At 41.6% G+C, this 23,034-nt stretch overlaps 1 protein-coding gene across 16 annotated transcripts in view; it reads right to left on the bottom strand.

Moving 5' to 3' along the window:
- Nucleotides 1-23,034, bottom strand: part of DMD (dystrophin) — a 2,761,517-nt gene that overhangs the window by 2,014,677 nt on the left and 723,806 nt on the right. For 15 of the 16 annotated variants that reach the window (XM_075590265.1, XM_075590266.1, XM_075590270.1 and 12 more), the window contains 3 exons: nucleotides 21,366-21,443; nucleotides 18,257-18,349; nucleotides 10,730-10,902 (listed from right to left, as the gene is read on the bottom strand). In XM_075590265.1, the coding sequence (XP_075446380.1) occupies nucleotides 10,730-10,902; nucleotides 18,257-18,349; nucleotides 21,366-21,443 (344 nt within the window). Of the gene's footprint in view, nucleotides 1-10,729; nucleotides 10,903-18,256; nucleotides 18,350-21,365; nucleotides 21,444-23,034 lie in introns of those variants that run through there. The other variant, XM_075590278.1, reaches the window with a different exon arrangement.

Below are 23,034 nucleotides of genomic sequence, written 5' to 3'. Positions count from 1 at the left end.
TTTTCCTACTTGTTGTCGGACTTTAGATGTGACCAATTTACATCAGCAAAATGAGGAACTGTTGTAGACAACATAACCATTAATTACACATCTGTGCTGCTGGGGGTAAAGGGTCAAAAAACTATAATGATGCAGAGAGATACTGTACTATAACTTTAAGACAAACAAAAAAAACAAGTGCTACTAACTTGTATAAGAATTCTAATGGATTCCAGTTGAAGGTTAATCAATAGCAGGTTTCCTAGACTTTAGGTTGCATCCAAATAAAGAATGCTGTAGTTTTCCTTAATTATCCTGCTAACTTTAACTATCACTATTGTAATATAGTCTGGTTATTATCATTCTCCTGAAGTGTCTCTTTAAACTAATTAGGTTGCCATTGTTAGCCAAACAAAACAACGAAGGGAAAAGTGTGAACCACTTAACCTGTAAATACTTGTCCTTTTACAAAAGAGATTTGTAAAGATTGCTTAAAAAAAAACAAAAAAAAACCACAGCATGTGGTTATATGGTATTAAAATGTAATAAATGTATGTAATATTTCTGCGTATCTAATTTGCGTAAAAAATATGTCAACCACCAATATTTGACCGACTAAACATGACACTGTTCTTAGACCATTTTGGCCCTCGGGTATTGTTTTTATAAGGACATTATCTAAAATTGTGGAAAGATTATGAATTTAAATTGCTGTGTGGAAAACATACACTGAAATATATGAGCTTGTTCTGCGCGCTGAATACTAAAAAAATAAATAACCCCTGTGATTTGTACTTATCCAGGTCAGAATGCAAAATGAAAGAAACAAAGAGTAAGTAAATGCAATGCAATGTTTTTCTATAAGATCTCTTAGATATACAGTAGCTGTATGAGGAATACACGAGGCAAGGAAACCACAAAGCTGATAAAGGAACGATTAATAATCTCAGACAACAGCTTTAGGATGTAACCTCTAACAGTTGCAAAACACCTACTATTTGATACAAGCTAAAAAATAAACTGATTCAGTTTTTAAACAGCAGCAAATATACATGAGGAAATGAATGGGGAGACCGGAAAAATCAGGAGATTATAGTGTATTACAAAATGAATTTACTGAAATGAGAATCATTTTTGATTGCAGTGAATATCAAAAGCTAGCTGACATGACAATGCGAGACACAAATCCCGAATCCTGTGCAGTTGATCCTGACATCAAACTAATTTGCACAGTTTACCTCAGTGCTACAATGAAATGTTATCTGCATGAAATGGTTAGCACCATTACAGTAACACTTAAAACCAGGTTATAGTCCTTAGATATCTAATTTCCCTACTACTATTTCAATAAGGCATTTTTAAGAGTCTAAATGTACTAATTGGGGACACTGGCAGAATTATTAATGTGCCTACAGCGTAACTTTGTCTTTCTGTGGGCAGCAGTATGGACAAGCAGTGTCGGCCTTTGTGTGGCCCAAGGCAGCACGCTGGCTGGAGGGCCTCTCCTGTGCAAAAAGTTAAAGGGACTAACCTGGAAAAGCGGTCCTCCTACAGCAGTGCCAGAAGGTCATGACGTCATGGTGGTATGTCACGCCACATTGTCATGGCAACGTGTCGTCATATTACGTCCCAGCGTCATTTGACATTGGTCACCATGGCAACACGACGCTACAGGACTTGGGCAGCTTCAGTACTCATGTCCTGCTAGTCAGTTTTTTTTTGTAGTGACGTCATCACTGACGTCGGTGGTGGAGCGGTAGCGCTGGAAGCTGACTAGCAGGACATGAATACCTGGTTGTATCGCGTTATTTTTTACCCATCACTGAGCAACTCCATTTGCCATTTGTACACCATGCGAGCAGGTTCTTTAGCAACTCAGTCTATGTCTGGATATATCTAACCCTGTACGACTGATACCGGAAATTCCCAGACGGATAACTGAAGTGAACAGGTGAAAAAAATCAGTGCGCAGCTAATTGAAATTCATGAAATAATAAGTATAATAAATTACGTGACCTTTATGGAGCGTCTGCAGCTATGGTAACAGGGATGGCTCAAGGACCCCCAAGAACTAGCAGATAAAAAACAAAAAACACAGCGCACAACGCTCATAGTGTATTAAAAATTATATTAGCATCAACAGTAAATAAGATAAGTAATGTGCGTACATCAAGATGATGTTAAGCAAGCTTTTCAGGGATATTTTACCCAAACACCACGTGGAAGCCGGATAAGATGTCGTCACATGTGTAGGAAGGCTTCTTCTAGACCACCGGTTCCTATTTGGGTAAGTATGGAGTCTTTAATCAGTCCCTGCTCCCACAGAGTGTCCAGCACGTGTATAGCCCACACGGGGATGGCTGCTTCAGAAGGGAACACCCGCCGGCTGGCTTCCGCTCTCCCTCCTCCGTTCAGGCACTTCCGGGTTGATGACATCACCGGAGGATTTTCGCCAATACTTGCGCCGGTTTGCTGGGTCAACTCACAACAGTGGGGCAGTGTATATTGAGATAGTACACTATCCAACGCGTTTCGAAACCCGTAGGCTTCTTCATCAGGGAATAAATAAAGGTGGAAATGTATTTATTATCATCCATGTGAGTTGACCCAGAAAACCGGCGCAAGTATCGGCGAAAATCCTCCGGTGACGTCATCAACCCGGAAGTGCCTGAACGGAGGAGGGAGAGCGGAAGCCAGCCGGCGGGTGTTCCCTTCTGAAGCAGCCATCCCCGTGTGGGCTATACTCGTGCTGGACACTCTGTGGGAGCAGTGACTGATTAAAGACTCCATACTTACCCAAATAGGAACCGGTGGTCAAGAAGAAGCCTTCCTACACCTGTGACGACATCTTATCCGGCTTCCACGTGGTGTTTGGGTAAAATATCCCTGAAATGCTTGCTTAACATCATCTTGATGTACGCACATTACTTATCTTATTCACTGTTGATGCTAATATAATTTTTAATACACTATGAGCGTTGTGCGCTGTGTTTTTTGTGTTTTTATCGGATAACTGAAGTATCTGTCTGGGCATTATTTGATATTTCAAGTGTATAGCACGGCATACAATCCATTCAGATTAATTAAAATGAAAGAAAAACTGTGACGCACTAACAGTAAATGATGAGCAAGAGGGTGACTTCAAAAATCTAGCTAAATAGCAGCTATACTTTCTATGGATCAAGCAACTGAGTCAATTATATCCTTTGATACATTTTTCAACAACACCGCACTGCAGTTGATATGAGGGCATTGGAGTCTGTCAATATCCTGTCTTTGAAATGCAGACACTGTTGCCAATAGTAACCCAAGGGACAGGGGAAAAGGGGAAGTGAAAATATCCCTGCTCAGCTGTAGTAGTGGATACGGTGCTCGTCCCAGGAAATGGTAATGTAGGATCTAGAGAAAAAAAAAAACTGGTATTGTAAGAGGACTCAAGTATCCATAAGTAAAGTAATGTTATTAAAAATATTCTTTATTAGTATTATACTTAAAATAAAAGGGTATATATGACAAATGATGTATGGTCAGTAGTGTAAGTCAGTGAAGCAGTAAATTACTAAATACTATGAACTTCCATAGAGTGGGTCCATGGTAATCACCAATAAAAGCTAAAGGGCTTATTAACTTCTTAGCACGGATAGAATAATGTGCTAACACCGAAACCTAAGTAAAAAGGTGCTTTTAACAAATAAACTGTTCAAGGGGACTAATAAGTCACCTGATGTCTATTCCTATGTAACCCTATAGGTAGACAACACCAAACTTATTTTCAACTACTATAATGTATACCTGTGCCGCACTCAATTAAAAGAGTTGATGGTTAAGCCCCAGCATTTTAACACACTTTGTGTATATATATCCTCACCCTGTTTCCTATTTTTGATGTAAGTAAAAATGTATTATTTTTACTGTTATTGCCCACAATTCAATTGAATGGCCCTGAGGGAGTATTTTTTACCCTGGACAACATTATCCCCATACTTACGTACCTTCCAAGAGTTTAATTACAAAGTGATTCTTTTGGATCTAAAATCCTCTTTTCATTTTTCATCGAATTTTGTATACATACAGCTCAATCCCGTTATAGCGCGGTCCTCGGGGGCCACCCAATTCGACCGCGCTATAACCGGGGTCGCGCTAATTTAAAAAAAATGGCTGCTGCGTGCCTGATCGGGAGGAGGGGGGAGGAGGTGGTAAGAGGTGTCCGGCAGCCCTACACATCCCCCTGCAGCCCTGTGTCCGGCAGCCCTACACATCCGGCAGCCCTACACATCCCCTCACACTTCCCCCAGCAGCTCCACACCAATTAATGCCAGCCCCTCTCCGATCCCCCCACCAGCCCCATTCCGACCCCCCCCCTGCCAGCCCCATTCTGATCCCCCCTGCCAGCCCCGTTCCGATCCCCCCATGCCAGCCCCATTCCGATCCCCCCCTGCCAGCCCCATTCCGATCCCCCCTGCCAGCCCCATTCCGATCCCCCCTGCCAGCCCCATTCGGATCCCCCCTGCCAGTCACACTCCGATCCCCCCTGCCAGCCAAGCTCCGATCCCCCTGCCAGCCATGCTCCGACACCTCCCGTGCAGCCACGCTCCGATCCCCCCCCGAAAGCCAAGCTCCGATTCCCCCTGCCAGCCACGCTCCGATCCCCCCCGCCAGCCCCGCTCCACCTCACCAGCCCCCTCCCCCCGCCAGACCCACTCAACCCCCCGCCAGCCCCCTCCCTCCACCAGCCCCGCTCCCCCCGCCAGCCCCGATCCAATCCCCCCCTGCGCAAGCACCGCTCCGATCCCCCAGCAGCTGACACCAAAGGTAGAGAGGTAGGGGGGCTGAGCTGTAAGTGTGTGTTGTGTGTGTGTTGTGAGTGTCTGCAGTGTGTTTTGAGTGTGTGCAGTGTGCTGTGAGTGTGTGCAGTGTGATGTGAGTGTGTGCAGTGTGTTGTGAGTGTGTGCAGTGTTCTGTGCGTGTGTGCAGTGTTCTGTGAGTGTGTGCAGTGGGCTGTGAGTGTGTGCAGTGTGTTGTAGTGTGTGCAGTGTGTGCAGTGTGTTGTAGTGTGTGAATTCTGTGGTGAGTGTGTGCAGTGTGCTGTTAGTGTGTGCAGTGTGCTGTGAGTGTGTGCGTTGTGCTGTGAGTGTGTGCATTGTGCTGTGAGTGTGTGCAGTGTGCTTTGTGTGTGTGCAATGTATTGTGAGTGTGTGCAGTGTGTTTTGAGTGTGTGCAGTGTGCTGTGAGTGTGTGCAGTGTGCTGTGAGTGTGTGCAGTGTGTTGTGAGTGTGTGCAGTGTGTGCAGTGTGTGCAGTGTGTGCAGTGTGCTGTGAGTGTGTGCAGTGTGCTGTGAGTGTGTGCAATGTGTTGTGAGTGTTTGCAGTGTTCTGTGAGTGTGTGCAGTGTGCTGTGAGTGTGTGAAGTCTGGAAGTCTGCTGTGAGTGTGTGCAGTGGGCTGTGAGTGTGTGCAGTGTGTTGTAGTGTGTGCAGTGTGTTGTAGTGTGTGCATTGTGTGGTGAGTGTGTGCAGTGTGCTGTGCAGTGCGTGCAGTGTGCTGTGAGTGTGTGCAGTGTGCTGTGAGTGTGTGCATTGTGCTGTGAGTGTGTGCATTGTGCTGTGAGTGTGTGCAGTGTGCTTTGTGTGTGTGCAATGTATTGTGAGTGTGTGCAGTGTGCTTTGAGTGTGTGCAGTGTGCTGTGATTGTGTGCAGTGTGTTGTGAGTGTGTGCAGTGTGTTGTGAGTGCGTGCAGTGTGTTGTGAGTGCATGCAGTGTGCTGTGAGTGTGTGCAATGTGTTGAGTGTGCGCAGTGTGTTGAGTGTGGTCAGTGTGCTGTTAGTGTGTGCAGTGTGCTGTGAGTGTGTGCAGTGTGCTGTGAGTGTGTGCAGTGTGCTGTGAGTGTGTGCAGTGTGCTGTGAGTGTGTGTAGTGTGCTGTGAGTGTGCTGTGAGTGTGCAAAAAAATATTTTTTTTTTGCAGTGTGTTGTGAGTGCGTGCAGTGTGTTGTGAGTGCATGCAGTGTGCTGTGAGTGTGTGCAATGTGTTGAGTGTGCGCAGTGTGTTGAGTGTGGTCAGTGTGCTGTTAGTGTGTGCAGTGTGCTGTGAGTGTGTGCAGTGTGCTGTGAGTGTGTGCAGTGTGTTGTGAGTGTGTGCAGTGTGTTGTGAGTGCGTGCAGTGTGTTGTGAGTGCATGCAGTGTGCTGTGAGTGTGTGCAATGTGTTGAGTGTGCGCAGTGTGTTGAGTGTGGTCAGTGTGCTGTTAGTGTGTGCAGTGTGCTGTGAGTGTGTGCAGTGTGCTGTGAGTGTGTGCAGTGTGTTGTGAGTGCGTGCAGTGTGTTGTGAGTGCATGCAGTGTGCTGTGAGTGTGTGCAATGTGTTGAGTGTGCGCAGTGTGTTGAGTGTGGTCAGTGTGCTGTTAGTGTGTGCAGTGTGCTGTGAGTGTGTGCAGTGTGCTGTGAGTGTGTGTAGTGTGCTGTGAGTGTGCTGTGAGTGTGCAAAAAAATATTTTTTTCAAAAAATATTCTGGATCCACGCTCAAACCGCGTTATACGCAGATCCGCGTTATAGCGGATCACGCTATAACGGGGTTGAGCTGTAGTTATCAAATTTCCCTTATGCACCTGGCAATCAACATGATTAGGATTATTGGGTGAGCGGCAGGTATACTATTGTATGTGAGTATCCCTTTGTAAGGGCTGACTAATACTTCCCGGTTCTTATCTGAAGGGCTGGGAGCATAGGCCTTTTACCAGCCTCTAACCCAAAGTCCAAATAGGTACCTGTTATCAGGGGCTCTTTCCCTCAGTCTCTGTCTGGGTTGATGTCCATGGGGTGCACCCTCTGGTGGGTTCCAGGGATCACTGCATCCTTGAATAGAGGGTCTGGATCCTCGGATCCCTCAATATTATACTCAAAAGTACATATTGCTGTCATTTAATATGATGAAATCATCAGGAATTAATTATTCCTATAGAACAAGGTATCAAATGCACCTTATGTGTACCACGGACTTGAAAAGAAATATTGAAAAATAATAAAGTTTTATGTCAACAAAAAAGGTGCTTGTGATATATTTACAGTGATTGTTAAAATTGAATAAAAAAATTCCCAAATAAGGAGCATATCAAAACAACTGACCATTAGTATTAATCACAAATAATTATAATTATTATAATTATAAAAAAAAATAATTATAATAAACTAAAAACAGGTTGCAGGGCATCTCGTCCCCCTTTTTCTCCACAGGATCTGCGGATGAGACTTACCATTCCATGGTAAGCGGAGAACCTTGTTTCTTTTTCCGTCTTGTTGCTTTAGACGACTCCGTAATATCAGGTATTCTGGGATCTACTTCTTTGTTTGAAACTTTAGCAGTTTCACTGCATTCACCATGCTTTACTTGCAGTTGCATTAGCTGGTGGAAATATTTGGCGTCCAGCTGGGTGCGTCGCATTTCTGGGCGCCACAAAAGAAACATACTCCACCTCATCAGTGTCCTCATAGAACCGGAAGGGACACAGTTCAGTGTGGCTGGGTTCATTACAGGAACACCACATTTTGCCCTCCATTTTGGCGGTATCAGGTTAATTCTTCCCCATGACATCGGGATGTGCTATTGTAGTGATTTTCTATGTATATGCTAAAACCCAAGCTGGCAGTCCTACAGGTGAGCAGACTTAACTTGCAGAGTTCATAGGTCTCACAGGCATTTCTGTAGACTTTTTATTTTTCATAGCGGCTATTTTAAAAATCCATGGTTTTTTTTTGTCACACATGTGGTGGGGTAGACATTGGTCACAGTCAGTACCTTGTGTGGGTCACCGTCTGTTGCAGTCCCCCCAGTCAGACTGTGGTGTTGTGGCTTTCTCCAGGGCAGTGTAGCTTTCCTGCCTGGATGTTATCCCTTTAATTCTGGTCACTTCTGCATGTGGTTCTTTTGTTCTTGGTTTTGTTGCTCAAGCTGTTGCAGGAATTGTAGGCCAACCAAAGCACAAAAAAATTTCCAGGACGGTCTCCGGGGCCCTTTTGAAATTCAAGGGCCACTTCTGACACCATATGTAGGAGATGAGTGCAGAGGTATAACCAGGGTGACATAGATTTCGAGGAAATAAACATTGGCTTTTATTTAGCCCATATCTTCAAACAATACAGCTTTAAGGCGGCATACACAATAAATAAAACAAGCCTATCCCTATGTAAGGGTTGTCAACTACTTCCCAGTCCCTAGCTGCAGAGCTGGGAGGATAGGCCTTTTTCCAGCCCCTGACCCAAAGTCCAAAGAAGTGCCTGTTATCAGGGGCTCTTTCCCTCTATCTTGGTCTGGGTTGTTGTCTGTGAGGTGCACCCTCCGCTGCGTCCTGGAAAAGAGGGTCTTGTACCCTGGGATGCCTCTCTGACAGCAAACACTTCCTTATTGCTAGAGAGATCCCCTGAAGTTTAATTGTCTGTAGTTTCAATTAACCAGCTCCCTGCTGGCTGGACTCATCAGCCAGGTAAATACAGGCTTCCACTTTGGAGCCCACTTTAGACGGGGATTAAGGCCCTAACACATTAATGCAGAATATTACATATTTTTGGAAAAAATTCAATTTGTTCAATGGACAGTGGGATCTTTAGACTTTATTGAATGCAGCTGTACGAACTGCATTTAGGTTTACTATAAAAATCAGCAGTGCCAAAGCAATATGGAAAATGCCATAGAATTATATTTTCACACAATGACACTTTGACCAACACACAACAAAAAGGAGAGTAGTTTTGTCTGCCACAGTTGCTAAATTCCTGCAATATATGCACTCGACTCACATTAAAGCAACAGTTTACCCAGCTCTTTTTTTTACCACTCACCCTCCCATTCTTTTTAAAACACAGCTACAGGGGTGTCCAAGAGGTGAACCCCAATATTTTCTGCACTGGGCACCCCCATGGTTCTCGAGTATAGTGCTAGTGATTCTTCCCTATAATTGAAAGGGTTAACTAGTTTGTTATTTGGTGTTCTGCTGTACTAGCCTCTTAAGAGGTAAACAATAGTGACATCTTGTTATTTGGTGTATTGTTGCAGGTTTTACTTGTAATGTAAGTCAGTAGGTGTGCAATGCTTACCAATATTAGTGCTTAGTGCTAAGGGGGGCTGGATACAAAATAAAGTGGCAGGGTGTGGGTGGCTTGTAGTATACAGTATGTACTGTATATTTAACTGCAACATTAGTTGTTTAGGATCATAACTAAACAAAGGTATAAAACTGTGAGGCATGGGTGTGTGGGGTTCCTGCTGAGGTATGGGAGCGTGATCTGTGTACTCCAGCTAGTTGTTTGTGTAAGCATATAATCACCAATAAAAGCTAAGGCGCTTATTCACTAAACCTCGATAAGTCGCTTATAGCACTAGAAATGCCTTTATAGTGTGATATTGCCTGTTTTGCTATTCACAAAGCACAGATAACAAGGCAATATCACACTAAAATGTTTTTTTATAGTTCTATAACACTCTGGCAAAAAAAAATGCCATACAATAGTCAGAAAATGCCAGAAAAAGCATTTTTTGCCAGAAACTTCTATTCACCAAGCAGTGATAAGCATATCATACTTTAAAAACGATTTATAGAACTATATATATATATATATATATATATATATATATATATATATATATATATACATTTTATTAAATCAAATCTGTATATTAAGATTAGATTTTCTTTATTGTACAGTTTGCATTAAGCAAAGCAGTTTTTTTCTGCAGTTTATACAAGAATAGATGGGTCATTCTTTCTGCAGCAGTTTTAGCACCTGAAGCATATCATTATTATTGTAATCAGACCCTCTTCACTCAATGATAATACTTATGACAACTTTTTTATATCAACTAATTTACAGTAAGGATCCTTACAAAAAAAATACACACATGATTATTCTCTTTCTGCTCCTCACCTCTTATGCCCTTTCTGTCTCCTCCAGCTAACTGCAAATCATAAGGGGTATACTGTTTAGTGACCTCTGGCTACAGTCAGTGACCAAGGTTAACTCCTACAGTATGTTGAAAGTCCTGCAATGATTTTTAGAGTAGCAGACATGTCAACTCTCTCTGATATTCTTTTAGGTTCACTAATCTGAGGTGCATCTTACTGGCTGTTGCCATCAGCAGTCTCACAGACTTCAATACATTTGCAGTAATAATATGTATTTTTTAGCCTTTAAATGCCTTTTTTGGGGGGCCAAGAGCCCTAAAATCTCAGTGATTTCTGTCCTTGGAGGTCGACATGTGTAAAAGTGTTGGAAGCCCACTGGCAGTGATGTGGTCAAAAAGCATTTTTTGAACAACCCCTTGCAGGTTCTAGTCGCCAGCTCCTTTCAGTGCCAGGAGGGTACGTACGGTACTGTACAGGAACAAGATAAAGAATTGCTCTGCTCCACTCTATTCAGTACCTCTGCAAATAAAATATAGTTCTTCAATTGCCACAAAACGAGCACACAAAAAATCTTGGATAGTTAAAAAAAAACAATCCAAGTGAAATATTAAAACTAACAATGACCTGTATCTCAGTAACGCAATTCTGATCTGCAGCTTTTTCTCACAAGTACATATTTGTAAACCTCTCTCTGCATTTTAATCCATTTCTCTTTATGTTTGAAGTATTCTTAGAAGATTTTGAACTTGTTTATAGCGAACATAGTTCCTGTTGTCAAAAGCAATCAATAAAAGCAATATCAAGGGAACGGTGAATGCTACTGTACATTTGTTAAAGCTGTAGAATTTATTTTTTTCCTACCTGTGACTGTGGATGAGTGCATTAAAAGCCAATCCATCAGACCAACTGCTGGTGAAATTGATAACGTTGACCTGTGGGTAATTGCTAGTTGATTGGCGGACCCAGCTCAGTAAGATCTTTTCACTATTCGACTGCTGCAAGTTGGCCATGAGGCCTTTCATTACATCCTTCACCTGAACCAGAGATAGAATCATTATTGGCCACAAGTATTAAACAAGATAAATAGTTTATCTTAATCCCATCCACTGTCAGATGAACACATTGCCTTAAAATTGTTTTGTGTTACCCCAGGAGCAGTAGAACTAATAATAAGTTTACATTTATGTCAAGTATAAATTTTGTGTTCAAATCTGTTCAGTGATTGTATTTGGTTGTAAAGGAGCAAATGGCATTTTAACATTAAACCCAAAACCTTGCATCTTGCTAAATGTAATCCTAAATTTACTAAAGCATAGGTGGACTCTTAATAAAGCCCTTAAGAGGCAGTGTTATACAACATAAGCTAGTTTATCCTAAAAGATAAACACAATCTTCTAGAGAAAAGTGGAAGCTTACAATAATACCAACCATAATGAACAAAGATGTACAAAAAAGTAGCATTTGTTTATATTAAACACAAACACACACTAAAGTGTGTGCATTACAAAATAATATAATGTGTCACTCTAAGAACGTTTACGAAACAAAAAAATGATTACAAAAATATTGAAGTTGAGACCTTGAGAAAGATCTCTGTGGTGGATTAAAATGTCCTGGGTGTCAATTTCTATTATTTTGATATCTATCTACTGTATATTCAAACACGAATAGACTATACCTTTCTGTGGCTAACGAAATGCTTTTATTTGTGCAAGCTTTCGAGATACGTTGATCTCTTCTTCTGGCGGTGTTACAATGGATAAAGCAAGAAAGGTTTAACTTAAAAACAGTGCATACTGGAATGTATCTGTGACTGAAACCTATTCCCCCCCCTTGTGCAGTATGCGATTTATGACTTGAGGTGTTAAATGGTCCCTGAATGTTAGTGATGTAAGAGTGTGTGTGTGTGCATATATATATATATATATATATATATATATATATATATATATATATATATATATATATATATATATATATATATATATATATATATATATATATATATACAAATACAACTGTATGCTCATCTGCATGTCTTAGGCAGGTCTGCAACCCCGCCTTTCCCCATTATCACCCAGCATACAGCACTTCCACTGCAGCAAGGGATTCTGGGAAATGACATGCAAATATATATATATATATATATATATATATATATATATATATCACTTTTGTGAATGTTTTAGCAAGACTATGGCAATGCTTGTCTCCGATCAGGAATCGGACCAGCAGGGCTGAGGTAGGGATGCCAATTAACCAACCGACTAGAGCCTGTTAGAGTATCCATGGTCAGTAAGCAGGTAAAGGTTAAGGGCAGCTGGCAGTGGTGCAGAATCCAGGCGACACGCAAAAGGTCAGGGTAGGCGGAAGGCAGCGAGGTCGTTGTTATGGTCCGGAGTCAGCAACAGGAATTCCAAATTAACAGGGAAGCCACAACAACAGGCTAGCATCTCAAACAAGGATGTCACAGGGATAGGCAAGCCACAGGGACTGGCAAACCACATGAAAGGCTCAGGAATGGGGAAGACTCAGGAACTAGGAAGGCTCAGGAACACAGTGAAAAGTATAGAATGCTCAGGCTAGCCTCTGGAACAGGTGCAGCCAATATAGCAAGCTGCTAGTAATCAAAATGTTCACAGCAGCAAGGTAAGAGCAGGTTCCAGCTAAAGCCTGGACTAGAACCCTTAGCCTGCGGTCCCCGTGACTGCTATAATGCATGCCTCGGCGTGCACTGTGCGTATAAGCACTGCCCCTCAATGGGGCTGAGCACAGTACGCACCTTCCCGCTGAAGGTTCAGCCGCGTCGTGAACACCAAACATCGTCTTCACTGTATTCATAAAGAGACATAGTACAGTAAATTGGTGTGTCTTGACACCGGGATAGCCTTGTTTTGGCTGACCCTGTGTCTCTTTCATCATGGCTTGTTCCTGATATACTGAACTGATGTAACAAATAGTCACAAGGATGTACTGATTGAGTAGGCTAGTGAGTGTCTGCCATAGATACATCAGGCTCTGGAAGATAATCAATGTGCAGGAAACTTGTCTCTATCGTGGGGCCCCCAGAATCCGCAGATGAAGCACCAGTCACTGAAGGGCAACCAGAAAGAAGTACACCCACCACCACAGCGAGAGCACATGAAATAGGAATGGATACATCAACCCTGCACATAAGTTCAAGAGGGCATTTGTCTTTGAAAGTCACGCCATGAAATCAGGAAAGGAAATGTCAGGAGCTGCACAAGGATCCGTAAGCAGTAAATCCATCTTAAAAGCGGGAGCCCTCAAATCAGTAAGGACATCAGGTACGGCAGGAAAATCCGTGAGAGCTAAACCTGACCTTGAAGCAGAAGTCTTTGAGTAAGTAAGAGGTACCTCAAACACTGCGGAAGAATCAGCGATACATAAACTTGTCTTTGCAGTGGGAGTCCCAGACTCATGAAGGGTTACATAAGGTACTGTAGAGAAACCAGTGAGGGGAAAGCTAGCCTTTGATGTAGGAATCTTAGAGTCAGTAATAAGTACATCAGACGCTGCTGAAAAATCAGTAAAACTTAAACTTGTCCTTGGAATGGGAGTCCCAGAGTCCTCAATAGTTACAACAGGCACTGCAGAGCAATCAGTGAAAGATATCTTGTCTCTGAAATGATTGTCTGAGAATCAGTAGTGGTTACACTAGGTACTGCAAAGGGATCAGATAAATTTACGCTTGTCTCTGAAGTGGGTTTCTGAGGGTCAGCAGTGGTTACACTAGGTACTGCAAATGGATCACAGAAAGGTACACTTGTCTCTGAAGTGGGAGTCTGGGAAACAGCAATAGGTATACCAGATACTGCAGGGAATGTTATGGCAAGAAACGTAGAAACAATGATGGTGTTATCCAACATTGCATGGAACCCAGCAGTAGGGGTACTTGTCTTGTAAAAATCAGAACTAGGTATATCTAACCATGTCGGGACATTAGTGAAATATCTGCTTGTCTCTGAAGTGGGTGCCTGAGAATACACAGTAGGTATACCAGATACTTTGGGAAACTTTAAGATGAGCCTTAGAAACAGTCAAAGGGACCTCAGACATTGCAGGAGTCACAAAAGGGGAACCTGCTTTTAAATCTAAGGCCTTATAACTAGCAAGGGATACAGCCGGTACAGCAGGAGAGTCAGAGAAAGGGGGACTTGACTTTGAAACAGGATCATTAGATTCAGCAATAGGGACATAGACATTGAATCAGGAGTCTTAGAACAAACAAGGGTTACAGCACTGCCGAGGAAACAGCAAGAGGTATACTTAACCTTGAAACTGGAGTGGTGGAGAATTCATCTCCTGGAATGCAAGGTTAGCTTGCTGAAGTGGAGGAGTAGGTGCCGGCGAAGAATCAGCCTGGGGTTCAAGAAGAGGATGGTTGCAAGGATTTGCAAGCTGGGGGTGATGGCAGTGATTACAGTGTCCCATGTAGTCAGGAGGGTGGAGTGCCTATCCAGGAGTTGTCCCCAGAGGGACAGCACCTTCCCTACCTCAGCGGGGTCAATGTGTGGCCTGAGCATTCTGCGATGGTGCTCGTCTCCAATCAGGAAGCGGACACGCAGGGCTGAGGTAGGGATGCCAATTAACTGACCAGAGCCCATGGACAGATTCCTGTTAGAGTAGCTGTGGTCGGTAAGCAGGCAAAGGGTCAGGGCAGGCGGAAGGCAGCAAGGTCAGGGTCACAGTCTGGGGTCAGCAACATGAATTCCAAATGAACAGGGAAGCTACAAGGATATACAAGCAAGAGCAACAGGCCAGCCTCTGGAACAGGGAAGCCACAGGAACTGGCAAGCCACACAGAAGGCTCATTATCTAGGAAGGCTCATGAACTAGAGCCCAGGGTGGCCAGGAACACAATGAAAAGTATACAATGCTCAGGCTAGCCTCTGAACAGTGGTATACACAGGTCAAGAAGATTCTTAACCCCTTAGGTGCTCAGTAGACAAAGGTCCCCCGGACCGAAACGCGTCAGAGGACCTGACAGCACGATGTCTGAATAAAGTCTTTTTTAAATTCACCTCAGCCTCTCTTCATCTATTGCTGTGCTGCCGTCTACCTGTCCCGTTGGGGGAAGATTTTTTCTAGCCTCTGAACAGGTGCAGCCAAAATATCAGGCTGCCAGTAATCAAAATGTCCACAGCAGCCAGGTCCTTACCTGGCTTTCAGACAATGCCTTGACTGGAACCCTTACATAGGCGAAGCAAAGTTTGCACATCTCTACTTTTAGGAAGACGGCTACATGCAATAAATATGTGTGTGTGTGTATATATTGCATGTAGCCATATTCCTAAAAGTAAAGATGTGCAAACTTCGCTTCGCCCATGTCTTGCTCAAACTTTCCCAAAAAGTTGTAAAAAGTTTGTTAAGATTTTTTAACCTGAAAAAATTGGTCAAAACTGACGAAGTTGAAGCCGTTCCCAGAATTTCTGTGACTTCTTTTGGGACATGAGCTTTTAGCCACACTACTTTCACTCTTTGGAACAGTCTGCTTCATACAGTTCGAGAGCCCCCCTCTCTGCAAATCTATAAAAACAGGCTCAAGACCTACTTGCTAACTCACGCATTTAATTAATGATCCCCAACATGGCATTTAATAACTACAGTACTGTCCCATGTTGTATTGTATATATATCATTGTTTTTACTCTCTTTTAAACCCTCAAATAATTTCTTCTTTTTTCATTTTTATAACTCTAAAGTGCTTTGAATCCCATTGGGAGGAAAACTCTATATAAATAAAGTTAATAATAATCAAATTCAAAATTTTTGATCGACTTCAAATTTTACCAGAGAGAAATCTACCCTGTAATATGACAGAAGAATGGAAAATACCTGAAATACCTGGAAATATACCAGTTTAATTTTTTTTTTAATATACTTGCATATTAAAATAGCGTATTTCCAAGGTATCTCAGGTATGTTCACAGGTACATCTCCATATGTTGTATAGATGAGTGTTTAGGGAAACCCCAACTGACAGCTTTAACGTGGCCCAGTGTTTACCGGGATCCCCAGATTGTTGGGTGGAGGGGTGTTAGTGACCCTGTACCTATCTTACGATATTGACTGGGCGGGCGCAGGTCAGCTGTTCTGGCACTTCACTTGTCGGTAGTCCTGGTTTCGAGGAGTATATAAGTAAATGGGTACTCTAATAAACTATTTATCTCTCTTCCTCTTCTCCCCTCTCAACGAGCAAAGAGGGTGATTCCTCTATGGCAACATTTTAAGTTCAATCAAAAATGATCTCCCCCCACACCCATTTTTCTTACTATATCCTCTTTTCCCGTCTCTCTCCATCTCTCTCCGTCTCTCCCTCCCTCTCTCTCCATCCCTCTCTCTCGGTCTCACTCTCTCCATCTCACTCTCTATCCGTCTCTCTCTCTCTTTCTCTTTCTCTCCTACCTACCCCAATATTTAAGGCGCTAACGCTTTTTTATTTAAACACCAAAACCACTTTTTTTTAAAGTTCAATTTTTTTAAACTTTGACAAAAAAGGACCAATTTTGCCAGGTTCACTCAAACCTTGGTGAAATGTTCACACATCTTGACCTAAAAGTCACTGGCAAACACGTGTAGTTACCTCATGTAAAACCTAATATATCCACATAGCTTGAGGAAAACACTACAATGACTTAGGGTATACTAACTCTGCTGACACCCTGATAAAAATTCTCAATGTTGATTGGGATGTAATTTTCTCTCATATCTTATTTAGAGGGTGGCCATTTTGATTGATTCTATTGCCAGATCTTTTAGCAACGTTGATATGATATAGTAAGATCTAGGGCTATGCGAACTTCTCCAAATTTGCTTTGCCTACATTAAGCTTTAACTTTCAAAAAAGTTCTAAGATAGTTTGCTAGAATTTATTAGCCCAAAAAGTTTCGGTAAAATTGGCAAGTCAAGGCAAAATTTTAGAGAAATAGAGTGAATCCGGAATATATGAATAAGCTAATTAAAATATGCAAATGAACTCCTTTGCCAGGAGTGATCACATGTATCTCTTCCCATTGTATAGATTAGTGCTTTGAGAGGCATATAAGTTAATGTGTTCTCTGTTAAATAGGACTCTCCCCACTTGCTAATCAAACTGTAACGCGTAGCTCACCACAAATGAGGCGCGACCGCAGGGCTGAGGCAAGGAATTGTATAGAACACCAACCACAACCACGAGGGCACGTCTAGAGTGTAGGATAGTCATGCAGGCCGGATCAGGGTAACAGAAGACAGCATACGTGAGGTACTTGCCGGGTCTTGGAGTATGGAGCAGCGGATCATTGGGGTATGTAGCCAGAGTCAGGTTTGGAGAGCGTAGAGTAGTCGTGGAGCCAAGCCAGGGTCAGTGCAGGAGAAGACAGCGTCTTTGTGGTTCCACGCACAACCAGCGCAACACGTAGGTGACCTGGTCACGCGCCGTCATCACATTCCGCAAGAGCCGTGCCAACACAGGGGCGGAGACCAGAGGCAGGACCCGCAGGAAAGGAGGCGGAGCAAGAAGCGCCAGCATGCCGCATAACCATGATGTCATGGTGGGGGCGGAGACCAGAGGTGGGACCCGCGGATTTGGAGGCGGAACAAGGAACGCGACCTTGCTGCGCAATGGTGACGTCAGGCCAGGGGCGGGACCGAGGGGCGGGGACCGCAGACCACTGAGGAGACTGTGCACCATGCGCGCACAATGCGCCAAGACAGGAGGGACGAGAGTGCGCCGATGCCCAGGAACCAAAGGGGACCGCGCAGAACCCGTGCGCCCTATGTGAGTACCGCCACCAGGTTGCCACTCTTGAGTGCCATGATAGTCCAAAGGGCGGGTGAGGGTTAAAGGGGCAGGAGCAGCAGAACAGTGAATCCTCACACAAACCCATGTTTCAGGAGATTTTTGGTTGCTTTTTAAAAGTTGGGGGGGGGGAGCAGAATCAGCAAATTTCACAAGGCTTGCAATTTTGGGCTACACGTTTGCACATCTCTAATAAGATCTTATTAAGGACCAGACTGGATCATTATTACACTCCTGGAGTTAGTTGACTGGTGGGAGTTAAAGGTAGCGCCTGAGGATGAATATTGTGATTTTATGTCCTATAGAGTATGGAGTAAAAGGTTGTGCACTTATTTCACAGTGTAGTACAATATATTGCAATATGTTACTTCATTGCAAAGTAAAACATATTGCTTCAGCTATATCCATTGAACAGTCTACTTTCTAATAAAGGAAAGCAAGAGACATCCATACTGTATAAAGACATTCCCAATTCTCTTGCTGTGTGATCTCTGACAAGTTATGTGTAGTTCTACCAAATATTGTATCTGATTGTCACACGGTGTCCTGAATTATGAGTAAATAACAAACTGAATAATAACTCACCTGCCAGTGTAGAATTATGCTCCAGATCAAGCCAAGGATCAGCTTGTGATTCCCATCCACTATGTCAGAGCTGCCAATATTCACCAACTCAACCTAATGTAAGACATGTGCAAGTTTAAGCAATGGAAGGGAATCAGAAATGTAAATTCACTGCTTCACTCCAAAAATGGTAATGCATGTCATCTATACAGTAAACCATTTTTGACTACATTTTAAATGGTACATTAGATGTACAGTAGACACGTTTTTCAGGTGTACATGTATGCTTATAGTTATTTTTATATTTATTCTTTTGCGTCTATATGCTATTGCACCTTCATGTTGTCTCATAAGAATGTAGGAATGTAGAGAACTAAACTCTACTCTTATTTCCTATGGATCATGTGATTGTGCTTTGTAAGCATACTGTACAAAGAGTAACTCTAAACACCAGAGGTTTTAATCACTTTCAGAATAATATGTCCATTTTTTGACATACTGTACATGCCATTGTCGATCCACCACCACTTCTTTGTCAGATGTACCTAGTCTTTGAGGTTTGACTCAACAAGTTTTTTGTTTATCTCAAAATCTCAAAAATATGTAAAATTTCAATGTATAAAATGGTTTATTTTTTTAAAATAAAAATCCTGACATTTTTAAGCCCCTCTAGGCACACATAAAGGTACTTATACTAAATGTAGACATCAAACAAACTTTAAAATACCAAAAGGTGTCTACTTTGTATTTGAGTAGCAAAATAATATAATGAGGCATTACTCAATTCTTCAGGAAGTTAATACCATTTCAAAAGCAAGTTGCCAGGTTTGCTACTATGAATCACGAGTTATCAAGCAGTATGTCTTGTCTTCCCAGACCAAGTCTTTTTTAAATGTTGTTGTCCATCTCAGGAATTTGTGATAAGTGCAGATGTGTAATAATCATGTTAATAAGTAAAAAATGTAGTGTTGTCAATATTTACATTAGGGTTTCTCTAACACTAATGAGATTTATTTTCTAGATTCTCCATACCGTATTAACACTCTAATGTAACCAGCAGGAGCTCTCATGTAAAGCTGTAATGAGGCATACTGGTGTACTTGAAGTCACTTGCAGTGCTGTGTGACTGTTGTGTGTGAGCATGGTACAAATTACAGTATCAACTATTTCAGCATTTTATTCCATTCAAATAGAATGTATGGGGCAACCAAGGTTAGACAATTGTTCGTATCTGCATGTAGCTGTTGCACTTTGTATGAATTATTTTGTTTTTAGAGCCTGATGATCCCTATAGGATTTTTCACTTAAATGGAATATAGAAACATTCAGTGACGGAATTACTAAGCAAAATGGGTAGGAATGAAACCTTTTTTTTAATAATATTTGGAATATTTGCTATAACAATAAGATCTAAATCAGGATTTCAACCCGACCCACTGTCTAATAATATTACTAAATATTCCTATGAGCCTTAAATAATTAAGTGTAAATGTATACGACTAAATTACTGCTGCAAAATATATATAGCTTGTGCTGCACCAAAATATAGGAGTAGTTTGGCTTTTCCAAATGTAAGCAAGATATTTTCTACTCAGATTGTGATGCATGGCTAAATCTTATTCAAAATGTATGTCTCTTAAATGTGATAATGTAGGTCAGTCTAACACTTCTATAAGGTCACAAAAGTTTATGAATACAATCTAAACAAGGTTAGCCTTAAATAAGACTTTTAGAAACCTGATAAATCAATTCTCCACCAAGACACAGCTACCACAAATACCCTACTAGAGTTATCCAGAACAATATATCAAGTGGCTGAACATTTATCTTTCATATGACATGCAGAAAGTTTTTTTTTATAAACTATGTAATTCATTTGAATTTATCCTTGAGGTGAACGTGTGATATAATTAAAATGTCATTTAAAATGTTCTGCAAAGTTGTTGGTTAATTAGAATCCTTGCAGTAGGGTGAAAGTGAAGAAATATTTACCATTGACAGAAGCTCAGTGTCATGAGAATTCAATCGGAATCTAATGCAATGCGTTTTTTTGACCTGGTTTACAATGTTAATGTCACATTCTAACATATCACCATGCACAGTTATTGAACCGAAAATAAAACCTTTGTGCACTCATAATTTAATCTAATCATAGAGGTAAATGATATATTCCTTATGGGAAGTTGCACTTTCAGCAGCTGACACCCTATTCTTTACTTTGTTTGGTCCTTTATGTTCTGAATTTTTACTGAATCTAAAAAAGAAAAATCAATATTTTAGCTATTGCTTCTGTTAATATTTATATAGTAACGTTAATGCCATGTGCTTTATGTGCATTTTTCATTGGTTTTCCTAAACAGAACTACAACCAGGGTTAGCAGTTTTTACTGATACAGTATGTAATTCAGGAGGGGATACAGCAGCATTTCATTCAAAATCCTGAACAGTATATGTTTTTTTTAAATAAATCAGTTGTGTTGTTTTAGATAGTACAGCTCAACCCTCTTATAACACTGTGCTTGGGGTCCAAAGAATCACATTGCGTTATAAGCGGATCATGTTAGAAATAATGTACAATTGATGCATTGTACAATAAAGTATTTAAGATACCAATAATCGCGTTGTAAAATATTCATAAATACGAAAATTGGGAGCCACACTTGCATCGCGTTATAAGCGGATTCGCGTTGTAATGGGGTTGAGCTGTACTTACTTTATGTCCTGTCCCACTCTTTTTGTCCTTTTTTGATGATTTGTTATGTTTACTAGGGTTGCTATAACAACCATTTAGGCAGCTGCAGCACTTCCTCTTTTGAAAAAGGCAACCATATTAGGTGCCTTAGGAAGCAGAATCTTCGCCGATTGATCATGGGAGATCGGATCAATCGACAGATTAGATAATTGAATTGCAGCAATTGAAAGGAACTGATGCATTTATTAAAATAAAGCAAAAAATATCAAGAGGCCATGTCCCTTCAAATTGAGCATGTAGACTGATTTGAGTGATGGGAATAGCAATGCATTCCTAAAAAGACCACACAACTCTTATATAGAAACCACAGTATAAGTTTCACTTAAAACATTCAGCATGCTGTCAGGACCGGTGTGGCCTGCCCTGGCAATTACTCACATTGTTTTTTTGCAAGACCTGCAGTGCTTTGTTGACATTGTTTAGAGCGTGAACCCTTGTGGAGCCTTTTTCTTTTACCTGAAAGGAAAAGACAAAAGTATAGCTATGACGAGACTACTTCCAATCTGTATCCGCATTTATTATTAGAATACTTTTAGTGACATAGTGGCATTTATATTTATAGTGCAGTTAAAATGTTGTACAATTAATATTTCATGCAACTTAGGGAATTAAATATTGTAATGTCAGCCGACCTGGTAGTGGGAGGAAAAATGTTGTCCTACCAGGAGTTACAAAAGAAATACCAAACACAGGACTTACAACCCTTTAGCTACCTCCAGGTCAGACACTTCTTGCAGACAATTTCACAGAAAGCAAGTTTTCCGAATTTAACAAAATTTGAAAAGCTATGCAGAAAAGGTATTTACCAGAGGGGGTTGATTTCAGAAATATATACGGGAATAGCATCATCAGAAGCTGCCCAAAATCATTATTATGTGTTGAAATGGGCTGAAGACCTCAGTTTAGAAATAGATAGAGACGACTGGGACGATATCTGGGAATCGGCAGCTACAGTAAAACATCTATTTGTATAACTACAAAGGAAAACATGTATAAAATTCTATTTCAATGGTACTTAACTCCGAGTAGGCTGAGCCAGATCTTCCCAGGAACACCCTATCTTTGTTGGAGAGGGTGCGGTCTGAGAGGAGATATGGCCCATATTTGTTGGACTTGCCCACAAATACTGAAATTCTGGATCATGGTCCAGAATGTGATCCAGGAGATTTCAGAACTGAGAATTCCATTAGATCCGCAGACCTTTTTGTTTGCTAAGCCCATAAAAGGCCTACAGACACCTATGAAAAAGCTAGTCTCCTTTGTTCTAATAGTGGCTCGCTGTTCTATAGCTGTGGCATGGAAGAAATAAAATGCTCCATCCAGGCGCACTGTAATCAAAAGAGTGAATGAGATCAGGCTCATGGAGAAACTCTCGGCCCAATTAAATCAAAATTTAGAACGATTCTATAAAATTTGGGAACCTTGGACCCACAATTAGAACTGCCTCAAAGCAAGATAAAGAGAAGTGACTTACGACACAAACATAGGACAAAATGGAATCTGGGAGTATGTCGGTTCTGGATGGACGTGGGGTGGGTGTCCAGATTCTCACCCTCCCATGTACCTCTGTTTCTCCCCTCCATCCAGAAACCCTCCCCCTCCCCCGCCCACCTCTCTGTCTTGTCCCCAGCCACCCCACTGTCCCTACCCTTTCCCATCCCCTCCCCCCTCTGATCCTTCTTCTACGATCTCTTTTCTTAACCTATCCTATTTAACCCTCAGAAAGGTTTTGTAATACGGCTGTACAAATAAAAAATGAAGGCTATATGCCATCTTGTCCGAAGATAGAAAGGGTATGAATAATATGTGATTTGTTCAATATAATATATTTATGTTTATGTACAAAATATCCTGATCAAGTAAACGACGAAAAGTAAAATTGTAAATCTATGCAAAAACCAATAAAAAAAGATTGAAACAAAAAAAATGTAAAATGTTGTACAATTAAGTTCAAGGTCAAGTGATCGAGAGACAGATAGGGAAAGAGCAGGGATAAGGGGGAGAAATACGAAGTGAAGGCACAAGACAGTCTAAGTGCAAAGGTTAG

The sequence above is a fragment of the Ascaphus truei genome, chromosome 3 (genome assembly GCF_040206685.1).
Source record: "Ascaphus truei isolate aAscTru1 chromosome 3, aAscTru1.hap1, whole genome shotgun sequence".
Classification (NCBI taxonomy): domain Eukaryota; kingdom Metazoa; phylum Chordata; class Amphibia; order Anura; family Ascaphidae; genus Ascaphus; species Ascaphus truei.
Note: the sequence above shows the minus strand (reverse complement) of the source record. Positions and strands in the feature narration are given on the sequence as shown.